The sequence below is a fragment of the Gambusia affinis genome, linkage group LG18 (assembly GCF_019740435.1).
Source record: "Gambusia affinis linkage group LG18, SWU_Gaff_1.0, whole genome shotgun sequence".
NCBI lineage: Eukaryota > Metazoa > Chordata > Actinopteri > Cyprinodontiformes > Poeciliidae > Gambusia > Gambusia affinis.
The window spans coordinates 20,807,456-20,822,772 of NC_057885.1; the positions used below are offsets into that span (position 1 = coordinate 20,807,456).

General features: G+C 39.5%; 1 protein-coding gene across 9 annotated transcripts in view; it reads right to left on the reverse strand.

Annotated features, from left to right (window-relative positions):
- Positions 1-10,051: 10,051 nt before the first annotated feature.
- Positions 10,052-15,317, reverse strand: part of dysf (dysferlin, limb girdle muscular dystrophy 2B (autosomal recessive)) — an 88,259-nt gene continuing 82,993 nt past the window's right edge. For all 9 annotated transcript variants that reach the window (XM_044097541.1, XM_044097542.1, XM_044097539.1 and 6 more), the window contains 3 exons: positions 15,145-15,254; positions 14,188-14,335; positions 10,052-14,068 (listed from right to left, as the gene is read on the reverse strand). In XM_044097541.1, the coding sequence (XP_043953476.1) occupies positions 14,009-14,068; positions 14,188-14,335; positions 15,145-15,254 (318 nt within the window). In that variant the 3' untranslated portion in view covers positions 10,052-14,008. The remainder of the gene's footprint in view (positions 14,069-14,187; positions 14,336-15,144; positions 15,255-15,317) is intronic.

Consider the following 15,317-nt stretch of genomic DNA (forward strand, 5'->3'; position numbering starts at 1 on the left):
TAAATGGAAACCGAGCGGCGCTGTGGAACAGAATTAGCGTTAATGTATAGCTCTATTGTGGCGGACGCCTTTGAACGTGTGCGCTAAGAGGCAGAAACACACACCCAGATGCAGAAAACATTAAAGCGAGCGAGTGCACGAAGTGAAACAGGGCGCTTAAAATGGATTTATTTCATGAAATCTAATAATCGCAGCAATAAAATCATATTGGAATAAAGTTGCTGGCTGTTTCCTCTCTTGACGTCTGAACGCTGTTTTTTTGGGTTTTTTCCTGCTCCCATTCACAGAGGTGAGCATACGGATACGAGGCCGTGGAGCTCGTACAGTTTGGCATTAGACTCCAAGTTACACTCAAATAAAAGGATTTACCCCAACAGGAAATTGCATCATGAGGCTGGCCGGCGTCCTGCCTGGTTGATTGTCCATTCTGAGGCAGCCACAAAAACCAAATGTTTAGTCTGCGCTGATTTAGCTTTTATTATCGCCGCTTTAAGCGCCGGCTTTGGGAATTACACAAAACAGGGAGAAAATACAGCAAGATTCATAAGTTGAAGGGTTTGGCCTTGGAGTACAGAAACAAAATACAGTTAGAGCGAGAGTCATGCTGATTTCAATCTGCAGGTTGTTTCAGGACACCCAACAGCAGACCAAACCACACCGTGAGGGGAAGTAAACTCAAAGCCGATGTTGGTCTCTCCCATTTCGGTCCTGAGGCAAAACCACAATCTCATGCGGCGTTTTTGGAGCAGCCCTAGATCAAATATGTGCAATGATGGGCTGAAAGCGTACCAGCCGGTGGTCCTTGGAAACTGGAATCCAGCATCAGTAAAGGCTGGTGAAGTATCTGGAAACGTTTAGTACTATAGGCCCCAAAGGTATCTGAAGGGGATATAAAGAGCAGGGTGGCCTAAATGTCTGACTTCATGTACAGAGGTTAAGAGCAGCAGCCTCTTCTCACCGAAGAGAGCCGCGCAATGACAAGGAAACAGTCTTTGTAGGGCCGTGGTCAGGTCTTCTGGTGTGTACTACAACCACTGTGCTCTCCAGATGTTGAATCATAATCAGAAGACCTTCAAACTTGAAGGAAGATTTCTGTAGGGATAACATCCTGGTGTATTATCCTGGCCCTACAGAGCAGTGTTTCTAAAAAACAAAGAACAGCTCTGCCTAACTGAGACTCCAGTCCTACTGTTCACAAATTCCCTCAAATAAATGGAAGAAAACAATAAATGAAGACATGAAGTTTTCTTCAACCTGAAGAAAGCCTGATGCAAATACTTAGTTTAGGTGTTATAGCTGCAGTTAGTCAGCCTGTGGCGCGGCGCTGCTCACCGCCTGGTCGCCGTCATATTGCACTTAGCGCAGACGCAGCAGTGCAAACCTACGCAGCTCTGTAGGAAAAACCACAGTGCTGGTTCTATTGGACCCGAGCGCAGCTTTTGATCCTGTTGATCAGGACATATTACTGAAATGACTGGAGAGTTGGAAAGGTATAGATAGGTCCAGAAATTAACAGGGATTTCTTTGTTTCAATAAGTAACTTTTCATCGAAGCAAAACAAAAGTCACATGTGGGGTACCCTAAAGTTCACTACTGGGACCCCGTGCAATTTAATATCTCTATGCTCCCACTAGCTCAAGTCAGAATAGGAAATAAGATTAACTACCATAACTACGCAGACAATACAGAGCTCTACATTACAATGTCACCAGGTGACTCAGAACCCATCCAATCACTGAACAGACAGATGTGTGGATGTGCCAAAACTTTCTCCACCTGAATGGAAACAAAACTGAAGTTATTATATTTGGACCTCAAGAGGAACGATCCAGATTCAACGCACAGCTTCAGTTATTACAGCTGAAAACTAGAGATCAGGCCCAGAATCTGGGTGTATGAACTCCGACCTGAGCCTTCAGATCAACACGAAGACAGTTACAAAGTCGGCCTTCTATCACCTGAAGAACATTTCCGGGACTAATGTCTCAAAAAGATCCAGAGAAACTCACCTATGTGTTTATCTTTACTGGAACAGATCTGCCTAAAAATCAATAAGACAGTTCCTGTAGCTCAGAGAACAGACTTTAAAATATTGTTAGTTTATGAATCACTGAACGGTTCAGCACCACAATACATTAAAGATCTGTTGTTGTCATAGCAACCTTCCAGACCTCTCAGGTCAAACATGGAGAAGTAGCATTCAGCTTCTATGCACCACAAATCTGGAACAAACTCCCAGAAAACGGCAAAACAGCCGAAACACTGAGTTTCTTTAAATCAAGACTAAATACCCACTTGTTTAGAGTTGCCTTGATTCATAATAAATGGAACATTGACCAACATATTTGATGTTTATTGATGATTTTGATGATGGTGTTTCATAAAATGTAATATTTATCGCGTGTTTCATAATTGGTGACTATCTTACTGTTGTGTTTTTCTCATTTAAAGCGCTGTGAACTGCCTTGTTGCTGAAATAAATTTGACTTGACTTTAGGGACTCATATATCCTCTACCTCCTGATAAAATCCCAATAAAAAATAAAAACAGTGAAGTTTGAGGTTTTAAGGTGAGAAAATTTGCAAAATGAATACCTTTGCATTGTGCAGCAATTTCCTCAGGACATAAACTCACAGTGGAGCTTGTTGTGCCACTTTATCACAGAGGAGGACGCAGCAGTGATAAAGTATCCTGCAACCAGCCAGCGTAACATTTAAACGGGACAATAAACAATGAGCCTCAGTGAAAAGAAAGCTTCGTTTTGCCCTTAGATTTATAGAGCAATCATCACAGTACGAAACTAACTTTACTATCTATTGTTGCTCACAAACACACAGAGGGACATTGTGCAACTGTGACCACCACAAAGCACAACAAACACACACTGAGACAAATAAATTCAGTTATATGAGAAAGGCAGGGTGGGTTAAACGTGTTTAAATGTGGCAGAGACATAAATAAATACGGGCAGAAACGTGCATAAATAATGTCAACTGGTCATGGAGATTGAGGGCAGCAGCAGCGTCATCCTGAGGATCTGCACAAACACGTTTCATTTCCCGTCATCGTTGCTTTTACCAGCCGCCTCTGAGGTGGTTAAATGCAGCTTTTCACGAGCTACCCCAGCTTTAACAGGCTGAGATCGTATTAATGCTGATGCTAATTTGTAATTACAGAGTCCCACGGCTTTAGTAAAAAACCCAGCCCTGTGAGAGGAGCCACACGCACACACAACCTGTGGAGCAACAATGGGCCGAACAAAGATGGGCATTGTTTCAGCGGCGGTGTGAAACAGGACACGGTTACGGCTCCCACACCGAGCGAAGGTAAAGACCTCAAACGCCCAACACAACCAGTCAGGCCAGTTTAAATTTGGCTCTTCGTGGTCGGAATAGCATCCTGTCACACACAGGAAACGGGCCGCGGTGACTCGTCGGACGTCAGGAGCCCCTCCCTGGCATTTAGGTGAATGAACCGACATCCTTCAAAGGAAACCTTGAAGGTTGACCTTCGGGCCGGCTGTTCGTCACGGACCCGGAGCCGTTTCCTTTAAAAGTCCCTTCAGAATAAGCCTCGAGCTCCGTCACTGGGCTCTCACGCTCCTCTTCCTCACCAGCGCCGGCCGGGGGTCGTAACTCTGGGCTGGATGGCTGACCTCTCGCAGCCGGCGCAGATATACAGAAGAATGCTTTAAAAATTGGAATCTCTGGGATTTACAGGAAAACTTTGCGGGCATTTCCTGAGTCTTCTTCAAGGACATGGATATTTGAAGCCCTTTACATTCTTCATAGTTCTCGTCTCAGACCTCTGAGTTATCCCCATGAGGGAACCAGCAGAAAATGATGCATCTGAAGGACAATCTAACAGAAAAAAAACTTGGATTTTAAAAAAAATCAAATGTCAAATTTCACCAAAAAGAAAAATCTATCTAAACTTTGTAATTTACTTTAAACAGACTCTCTACGACACGTGTCAAATTCAAGGCCCGGGGGCCAAATCTGGCCCGCAGTAGCTTTCTATGTGGCCCTCTGGACTCCAATTTAAATCAATAAATCACTCCAGTTTTTCTTACAAATCCTCAAAATTCACACAAAATCAACAGATCCCAACATATTTTATGATTTTACAAATTTTTTCCTCAAACTAGGTCAAAAACATTGAGTTTGAGTGACAGCTGCCTCAGCCTTAATTGATGTCAAGTAATAAATTAATTGATGTCAATAACAAAACACTTATCTTGTCCAGCAGCCATTGTACAGTACAGCGGTAAATCCAGCTGACCAAATGTGCTGGAGCTAAGTTGAGGTTGCCAGGTAACGGTGCACTGCCCACGGAATGTGACTCAACAATTGGGAGGTTTTTGAAACAGTTCCTTTTCCAGACTCCAAAAGACATAAACTTGTTTTTCAGAAGCAGCCAAGACCCAAAAGGAAGTTTGAAAACATCCAACATGTGAATTTTTTACATAATAGCTCTTCTATCAATAGAAAAATTCCAACATGTTTAGGCCAACATCTTCAGCTGGTCGTGCATGTCTTGAAATGTTACTTTTTAGCTGGTAAATGTAATATTTTGTAGTAATTATCTTAGAATGTTAATAATTTGTGACGACTGAAACTGCAGGTATAAACCAGAGGTTGTAATGACACTCTTCATTTGAAACAAGTGGCTGTCAGGTTAAACCAAACTAAATAAGAGAGTCTGAAGTTAATGGAAACACAGCATCCTTGGTACTTCCTTCAAAGAGCCATGAATGCCATCATCACTATCAGACCAAATTTAAAATCAGGTGGAGACACCTGATCTGATTTTTTACCTTAGAGCAGAACCAGAACCATTGAAAAAATATGTTTTCTCCTGAGTTTGTGAGGGAATTTAACATCAAGCTGTTGAATGACATTTTGAGGTTTTCGGAACAAACTCCCAAGAATGATGTCAAGCTAAAGACCCCAAAGAGCCTTTCTTAGTGTCACCACTTCAAACGTTTCCACTCATCCTCATCAATACGCTCAGATCCAAAGGTTTCAGAGATGAACCGCAGGATTGGGAAGGTAGCAGACCACCCTCCTTCCCCACCTGAGGTCTGTTAAAACATCCCAGCCCGCTAATTCACGGTGACGAAACCCCCCAAACAATTTGGTGATCAGCATCTTGTTAAATTATACAGCTTTTTCCACTGAGCTGCTCAAACTGCATTCCTCAGAGCTAGTTAACACAGCGGCTAATGAGAGGAGCCTGGTGTGTAAAAATGAGTTTACAACCGACAGAAAGTGAACAACAGCAAAGGCCCATTTAGCCTGACGGTAACACCTAACCGCTCAAACACACGCATGACAGATAAAGTTTAAAAACATCCATTTTAACTGGGGTCACTGGTTACATAGCAATAATCTCTGCAGTTGGAAAACATATAAAACTGCAGTTTGTATTTACCCCAATGCATTCATTTAGTTCAGGTAGATGATGGGTTTCATGGTCTAAAACTAGCATAAAAACCATAATTTCGTCAAACTATTCAGGAATTAATTTTACAGAAGCAAAGGAAAACAAACCTTATATAACTCTTCCCATTACATGAACCACCACATCCAAAATGTGACTAATCTTGTGTATAAAGGAATATTTTTGTATTCGGACCCCAAGAGGATTAGTAACCAATTTGGTGAAACTAGTGGGAGTCCTAATAAGTAAACAAACACCATGCTTTTATCTGAAGTAGCCTGGAGAACAGGTTGGCATTCGGTCAGCTGGAAGGAGAAAGTGTTTGGCAAACTGATGCCTCAGAGCTATAAAACCTGAACAAGCTTGTTTCAGCATTAAATGTGCTTCTTTTAACAGGTTAGGACAGGTCTATGGGCCATACAAAACGTATTCAAAGCATTTTTTACACTAAATCATTCCTAGATAATGAGATAGTGCTTGAGTTCCGCTGGGGTTGCTAGGTAACGGGCGGAGCTCTGCTGGGATTGCTAGGTAACAGCGCAGTGCCAGTTGAAGGGGACTCAACATTCTGGAAAGTCTTTGAAACGACTCATTTCAAAACACATAAATACATGAACTTATTGACAAAAAACATCTGGGTAAAGGTGAGCAGTTAAATATTTATATTTATCACAATATTTTTGTAGCGCTATTATGGTAATGACAAACGTGATAACAGGAAATATTTCTTTTTCAGGTAAAGAAATATTTCTTTTTCATTTCAGGTAAATGAATGGCTGTGGCTGCATGAGACAGCCACAGCCATTCACAAAAATACTGCTCTTGAAAAACAATACAAATAATTCCCTTATTTAGGACACCACTCAAACAGAGGTGTGAATTGTATCACTAAACTGCTCACTGTAAGTGCATTTAATCATATTTTCAAATTTATTTATATTTGTTGGAGCTTTCAGAGAACAAATGGTGGAGAAAATAAAGGTAAAAAATGTTTCTTAGAATTTAAAGTTCATTGATATCTGAGAATGTGTTTCTGAGTTATAATGTATTAGATAAAAATGCTCTCCAAACGACAATATTGTCATTCATCGCAATAACGTCTGGGACAATTTATCATCCAGTAAATTTTTGTTACTTCCAATAATCATTAAAATATTGTTTACTCCAATTGATCCAAAAATCTTATTAAATGTGGTTGTAAGCTGAATTACAAACCTCGGCATGGAGGCAGGAATCTGCCCTCTGGACGCCCCCAGAGGTGTCAGTGCGAGTCGTTAATGCACATCTGCACACTTCTAAGTATTTGCGAGCTGATATCATATCTCTGAGCACATGTTTGCGAGAACGTTTCCAAGGTGAGATCATGACCTGACGGTGTGAAAGCCCTGCTCTCAGCTACAGATGGGGCTACTACGGTTTTACTGCCTACACGTGTTTGAAGTTGTGGGCTTCATCTCAGAGGCGATAATGAAACAACTGGAAACCTGTTAGTAAGGTTCCCCTCCAGCCATTTTCCATTGTGTGTCTGGTGAATGAGGTGAACTCTGACCCCACCATGTTCAAAGCTACTCCTATAAAACAAAATATTTCTTTAATAAACTCCACTTTATGATATTGCTTGATAGCATAGCAAAGAGATGAAGCTACAGGATGAAAAAGGGGTCGGGAGACGCAGATGCAGGAGATCCAACAAAGTTGGACCAGAAGACAGATCCAATTTCACAATAATCTCTCTAAATTCTTATTTTTTGAGAATAATTAAATGGTAATCTCGGGTAACCTGGGAAAAATGTGTTTGACCTGCAGTTTGCCAGAACCCAACATTTTGGTTATGTCTGATTACAAATGACTTCACACTTTTTTTCTATCTTCTGTAATTTTTTATATTAGCGAACCAGAAAAGGCATCAAGTTGTTCCAGGATCTGTATAACAACGAATATCCTCATATACATAGTTTAAAAAAATAATATTGTACACACGGGACGGTTTCAGAAAGGTTTTCATGCACATGAACTGGAAAAATCTGAGGGGCCATTGTAGATCGAAAAAATAATAAACCAAAACAACAAAAAACGTAAGAATAAATTTACACCAAAAACATAGAAATTTGTTACTTTGAGAAGTCTAAAATTAAATACGCTCGCTTTTAAATTAAAAACTCATGTTAGTAACAGCCACCAGACGAGCGCCATGACAACCAAACAGTCTTACCTCGATCAATTTTACCGCCGCCGCTTCAACGTCTGAAATGTCCTCCATTTTCCTCTTACTCTTCTTCTTCTTCTTCTTCTTGATTTTATTGGCGGTTGGCAACAAACTTTAAGTAGCATTACCGCCACTTACTGGTATGGAGTGTGGTTCGAGATGGACTATCAATTTATATAAATACTTGTATACAGTACTCCTACACATACCATTAATTTCCTCTTACTCATCGTCTCTTACTACAGATTGGACGGAGTGGAGTCACGTGACTATAGACTTTACAGACTTACTGTAGCGTCTTAAAGGGACATGAGCAGCATCTATTCGTGTTTTTAATACCTAAAGTACTGTCATGGGCAAAATGGCGGTGGTCACCGTCATACATTTTGGAATGGTTAATTTTCGGTTCATCACCCAGGTATACCAAGAACCCAACAGTTTTACAATTTCCTTTAAATTCTTCTTTTTTGAGCACAATTTAATGGAAATATTTGTCCTGTGAAAAATGATCAAGACTACTGTGATTTTCACGCTAACAGTTCACCCAATGTCTTGGCTGATAATGAATGACCTCCCTTTTTTTCTGCTATATGTGGGTGTAATAAAGAAAGTCAGGGTTACTAGGGTTGATGAGGAATCACACTAGCTGCGTTTCCACTGACCACAGAATTGCAAAAAATTTAATTACAAAAAGTACATTTGCTTAATAGAAACATGCTAATTTAGAAAAAAAATATGTTTTAGCACTACCACCAGGTAGCTTTATGACCTGGTATCAAAAATTGGTTTATTTCTCAAAATTGCATTGGAAACACTTAATTCACATCATACACGTCACATGATTGTCGTTGAATTATTTTTTTAATTTATTATGTGAACAAACTTATTCACATGTGATTTTAATTGTATTTAATATTAAATGGAAACACTGCAAAATGTGTTTTTCGACATTAGCGGAATACTGACAGCATTATGAGCAAATTTATAATGGAAACAGCTAATGACATATTGTTGAATTTAGCACTTTAGCTTTAGCTTCCATTTAGTGTTAGCAGAGCTAATATTTATGACTAGCGCTTCAGGGATTACTTTTTACGAATATTTGCAATTGAAACGCTGCCATTGTCAAAAAAGAAAAGAAATCCTCCTACCACTTCCTGTCGTTTCTGCCAGTAGTGACATCTGGTTTGCGATCATGGGACAGTTTTACAAAATAAACCAATTTCAATAAGGCTGAAAAACCACTACAGAATCAACCAAAGTGGTGAAACAGAAGGTCGAAGGGAGTCAGGAAGGAGGAAAAAAGGCTGAAGGTCTTGGAAAATGAAAGGGACGGTGGAGTGAAAACAGGCCACCCAAACTGAAAACAAACCTGCGGTCAGAGGTTCACTGGTAGTTCAGGGTGACCCTAACGGCACCCTGAGGACTGACCATGAAAAAGACAACGATGGGGGGAAACAGTGAGATTGTGGGCTGGAAGGAGGACAGAGTAATAATTAAGGTCGAGAGAGGAATCCCTCATGAAGGGTTTCCAGCCGACGCTGCAGGTTTGTATGAAGGTCAGATAGCGAAACACTTTCTTCCAAGCAACCAACATCTCCAAACAGTTTACCTTCAAACCACGTCTCAGCCTGACCGGCCTCCATGTTGACCTCATGACCTGTCCAGCCTCCTTCCAATTTACTGCTAAATCGGTTCAAAAGACGACGGGTGGAAAAGTTTAAACTGTGCAGAACCTGCTGCTTTGAACATCCTGAAATGTAATTTAGCCAAATTAAGACCAAAATTACAAGTTACTGTGCCAGAAAAAGAGTCAGCTTAAATCCTGAAGAAATTGATCAGCTTTCAAGTGATATAGTTTACCTGCAACGGAAAATGGAGAACATTTCAGCCAAAAAATATCAAAAATTGAGATTAATCTCAGTAATTTCCAAGAAAAAAAAAGAAGAAAATTTTAGGCAAAAATCTGCTCCAACAAAATGCAGGAAATTATTTTTTTAGAAATTTCTATAAAAAAAACAATTAAATTTCTGACTTTTAAATTTCTTAAAGTTGACAAATCTTTGAAAAAGTTTTCTAGAGCAATTCTGAGATTAAAGAAAACTAATTTCATTCTGGCAATACAACTTCTTTCTAATAGAAATATTCCCATGTTATTTTGACTGCTTTGATATTATAATGTGATTTATGGATGGAATGTTTTTAAATTGTTTTTTCCTATTAGAAGTAAACTTCAAAAACTTTTTAAATTGGGAAAAAAGTAAGTAAAAAAAATATTTTTAAATAAAAAATGGTACTTAAAATAAATACCATCAATCTCTACTAAACTGAGATTGGAGATCAGTGTTTTTATCTCTGAAAAAGAACCAAAATAATCCAGATAAAGTTTCAAAGGCTCGTGGATTGAAACAGATTGATCGGTTTTATTGATAATATTGACGACACGACTCTGCAGATACAGCAGGTCAAACACACATCATGTCAGAATACATTCAGGCTGTTTGCCTTCAAGCATTTCATATTTTACAGTAACAGCAGCAAACAGATTTGTCTCATGCAGAAACACAAAATCTTACACAACTTTTCAAAATAAAACCAACTCTTAAGGTCACTTTTTTCCATCAGTTAAAGAAGGCACGTTGCATTCACTGACAGCCGTAAAAAATCAGGAGAGAACAGCTCTGAGTTTAAATTTTTGAAGGTATCTGAAGAAGTTAAAGTCAGAAGCGGGATTGTCTAAATAAAAAAAGGATGTTTAGTGTTTCTAGACAAGAACACAAAATACTAAATAAATGCATCTCCCTGCAAATATTTAAATCACTTTCAACAGTGGTAGGCTAACCTCTGCACTGCAAAAACACAGAATATTACCAAGTAATTTTGGTTTAGTTTCCAGTGAAAATGCATTAGTAAACTTGAAATAGGACAAGTTAACTTACAAACAACTTTTCAGCAAGATACAGAGGCTTGTTTTAAGTAAATAATTTCTTAATATCGATGAGAAAGTTCTAGTTCCATTGGTGCCGTTACCTAGCAACCCCAGCCAAGGCCAGCCCGTTACCTAGCAACAGAGTTCTAGTTCCACTGGCAGATTATTTCAGTTATAACACGACATTTTCCCCATGTTATAAGTGAAATAAGCTGTGTCCAAATTCAGGGTCTGCATCCTGCGAAGGACGGATTTGCAGGTTGATTACATCATAGCCTGTCTGAATTCGAACACTTCGTCCTTCTTTTCCCCAGATTTGAAGGATGGGTCCGGTGTATCCTTCACGGCCCACCATATCCCATAATTCATTGCGGGTCCCAACCGGGCGTTCAGGCAGAGCGACAATAGCGGTGAAGAAAGACAAGTTATGTTGTTATATTGCACTTTAAATGACACAACTAAAAACGTTGTGATTTTGCACAATATTTTTAGGTGAGAATGTAAGAGTGTTAGTCTCAAATATCTGCTCGGTTCACCAAAACATTTTGGGACATGTCTGCTCCCGCTGCGTTAACAGCCAGCTCCCCTCGCCAGCTGCCGGCTGGCCGGGCGCTTCAGGTTCGGTACACCGGAGGAGAACGCCTGACTCCTGATACATTGATATAAAAACTCCCGCTGGCTTTCCCCAATGAGTGGAAGTTAAACACCGATATTATCCAGACAGGTAATATCTAGTTCCAAAATGTTTGGTTTACCGAAGTATCTAATTTATTCCTGAATCAATCGGTTTGATTGATTAAAGTTAAGCCTTCAAACGTACTAGTTTTATTTAACTGTAATGGTTTATCTGAGATTTGGAGAGTATTATATTTGAAAATGACTAATTTTCTTATATTTATTCCTGGTAGAAATGTGCAAAACATGTTTGAACGTTTTAGAACCAAACTAACAGATTTATTTTTTACTATGGAACAGCCTTTACTATAAAGGTGAACAATAATACAGAAATCAGGAGTAATGCATGACTGAAAAACAAACTTCAGCTACGTTTGGGTTTTTTTCTTCGCCGCTCTCTGCTTCACGCTGTTACGGTTGCTAGGCAACATGAGTTACACTGAGGTGGGGGCGGGGCCAGACCTGTCCGAAATCACAGCTTTTCTCCGCTGGTCGACGTTTATTCACTGCCGGTCTACGTAGACCGGCTCCTTCCAAGGATGCAGACCTTGGATTCGGACTCAGCTATAATCTGTCAATAGAACTTTTTCATCAATATTAAGGAATCATTTACATAAAACAAGCCTCTACATCTTGCTGAAAAGTAACTTTTGAGTTAGTTTGTCTTATTTCAAGTTAAATAAGATACTTGGTCTAGAAACTAAACCAAAATGAATTAAGGTTTTGTGTTTTTGCAGTGTTCAGCAGTAGCTTTAGGATAGTAGCATTAGCAGAAATGTGCCCACCACTTAGCTAATGTAAAACCTGAGTGTAAAGTTTTCACCCTCCACTGCCTAAACCAAACAGAACCGTTTCTGCGCCTGAACGCATCCTGCTACGTTCCCAAATCTGGATGTTTTGCTTTATTTTAGTCTTTTGATTCTGAATAGTTTTGGTAAATTTAAAGGCTGTTTTGATCCAGATTTGTTAGGAATTGAACAATTTTTTTGTGTTTAAACTATCGAAACGTTCCTGATTGTTCTTATTGCTGTAGGAGCTACACGCCGCTCACACAGACGGCGGTGATATGAGATCGTATCAACTTGCTTCATCTCTGAACTAATAAAACTGAAGCTCTGAGATCAACAAGAACAAATCCGAGACTTAACCTGCTGAACCCTGAGGACCGAGAGGCCGGATGACGACAGGTTTATGCTAGGCTACATTACTGTCACTTAGGCTGAGCTAACAGACGGAACATAACCTAAAAATACAGATGGTGATTCAAAGTTTGTTTAGCTTTTTTCAGTGTTTACTTTACCACCATAAAATAATAATAAAATATAAAGGACTAAAATCCAGTGAATAAAGCATCGTGGTTGTTTAGTTTTTTTGTAGGAAATTGATGTTATTCATTCATTAACAAGGATTTTGATAATTTTCTACATTAAAATTTTGTTTTTAAATTATTTTTTGATGAGATGAACAACTGTATTCAATCATAAGACCAGGATTTGGGTAATTTTTCTAAAATACTTGCCATATATTTAGAAGAGTTTAGTAAATTAAATAAGAGCTGATTTATGCTCAGATCAATCAACCTTTCAGTGAAAGTTTCCAAAAGTTTGGTTGTAAAAACAATACTTTGAATTGTAATTAATATTGTTAATTGCAAACAAATTATGTCAATAATTTTCCGATGATTAAAACTGAAAAGTTGGGGGCCACAAAAAAATCAGTGTAAGTGCCACAAATGGCCCCGGGCCGCAAATTGAACAGCCCTGGAGCAGAAAGGCGACTAATAATAAGAGACAAAAGAGGCAAAAACAAAAACGTTAAATTAAATAAAGACGATTAAGTGAAGACAAACAGGAAAATGTTAAAAAGAAATCCCACAACACCTGAACGCATCATGTGACTCACCGAGACTCTGAGCAAAACAAACCAACGTCTTACTTTTGTTCAAAATTTATTTGGTTGAAACGTTTCAAGTCTGGACAGTTTAGGCTTTTGCTCTTCCTTCTTTTTTCTTTTTTCTACTTTTGGACAATTATGACGCATAACCATAGCAACAAAGTATTGTTTTTACAACTAGAAGCAGCCGATTAGCATCTCAAAAATTCAAATAATGCATGAACTTTGACCTCAAATCTGAGAGGAGTTGAAAAAGGAGGCAGAGAGAGAGGGATCACATCATCATATCCCCTACACCAGCATCTCTCTGCTCGGCTTTACTTAAAATGGAGCAGCAAAGGAAATGAGGTGGATTAGCATTGCTAGCAAAATAACAATCAATGCTTTTTTGCTAGCAATGATAGCAAAAAAGGTGAAAGCTTTTACTGCTTTCACCTCAGTAAAAGCAGAGGTGATTTTACTGTGGAAAATCACCTCTGCTTCCTGTTTATTCAGCTGTTAGGATGTCATGGAACAGTCTTCAGTCAGAGGCATCTACAGGTGCGTTGGAAGACTGACTGCTAGTGGAAATTCTTCCTGACCACAGCATCACAATCTGCAACAACATTTAATTTCTCTTTTGGATAAATAAAGTATCTTTGGATTATTGCCTGCTTTGATTTTGCATCTTATAGCATTAAAAATGTTTTTGTTTGTTTTTTGTATCATGCAGATGTTCTGAATTGTTTTATGAGAGCTAAAATAAATCTGTGTTGTGTCGAGATATAATAAAGGTACAGAGTTTGGGTTCATGATTTTCACTTTCAAAAATGTTTTTCCCTTTATAATTTTGTCTTTTTGTTCTAATTTCTCACATTTCTTCTTCATTGACCGCTAACTTTGGGTGGTCCAAACGGTCCAACCATCTTCATGGCAGCATAGTTCTAGTAAAAACAGACAAAAAAGATGAAAAGATGTTAAGAACATATTTTATTTTCTACGTCTGCTTGACGTTAGTTTAGTTTGTTTCTGCTCCTGCCAAGGGAAACAGACGGAAACTCACCGGGAAGGAGTAGAGGAAGACACCGAGGAAGAGGAAGATGAGGAAGAGGATGATGAAAAGAATGATTAACCATTTGAATCGCCGCCACACGATGAACTTGAGGGTCTTATAGGGGGAGGAGAACCACAGGAAGGATGTCTCAGGACGCCTGTTAGGAGGACGAAGAGGAAGAGGAGCATCGGCCTTGAGGTAAGACAGACCGTATTTGCTGCTAGCCTAAATGCTAACTGTCAGTAATCTGACCGTATCTGCTGCTAGCCTAAATGCTAACTGTCAGTAATCTGACCGTATCTGCTGCTATCCTAAATGCTAACTGTCAGTAATCTGACCGTATCTGCTGCTAGCCTAAATGCTAACTGTCAGTAATCTGACCGTATCTGCTGCTATCCTAAATGCTAACTGTCAGTAATCTGACCGTATCTGCTGCTAGCCTAAATGCTAACTGTCAGTAATCTGACCGTATCTGCTGCTAGCCTAAATGCTAACTGTCAGTAATCTGACCGTATCTGCTGCTAGCCTAAATGCTAACTGTCAGTAATCTGACCGTATCTGCTGCTATCCTAAATGCTAACTGTCAGTAATCTGACCGTATCTGCTGCTAGCCTAAATGCTAACTGTCAGTAATCTGACCGTATCTGCTGCTAGCCTAAATGCTAACTGTCAGTAATCTGACCATATCTGCTGCTAGCCTAAATGCTAACTGTTAGTAATATGACCGTATGTGCTGCTAGCCTAAATGCTAACTGTCAGTAATGTGACTGATAACTGCTGCTAGCCTACACGCTAACTGTCAGTAATGTGACAATATCTGCTGCTAGCCTAAATGCTATCAGTAATGTGACTGATAACTGCTGCTAGCCTAAATGCTAACTACTGTTAATGTGACGTAGAGGAGCTAAGGTGAGGAAGGGATATTTTCATCTTCTCTGCAGATGTTTGGATGTCTGAGGGACTCACTGAGGCTCCTCCAGGTGTGGGTTCATGTTGGGCTCGTCCCTGCCGAGTCCGGCCGGTCTCTCCTCCTGTTCCTGCTCCGTCACTATCTCCAGAGACATCTCCACCTTCCCCTGAAACACCCAATGTTCATTTTCAGACTCCTAGTTACTCACAAATGGCACCCAGGACTATCT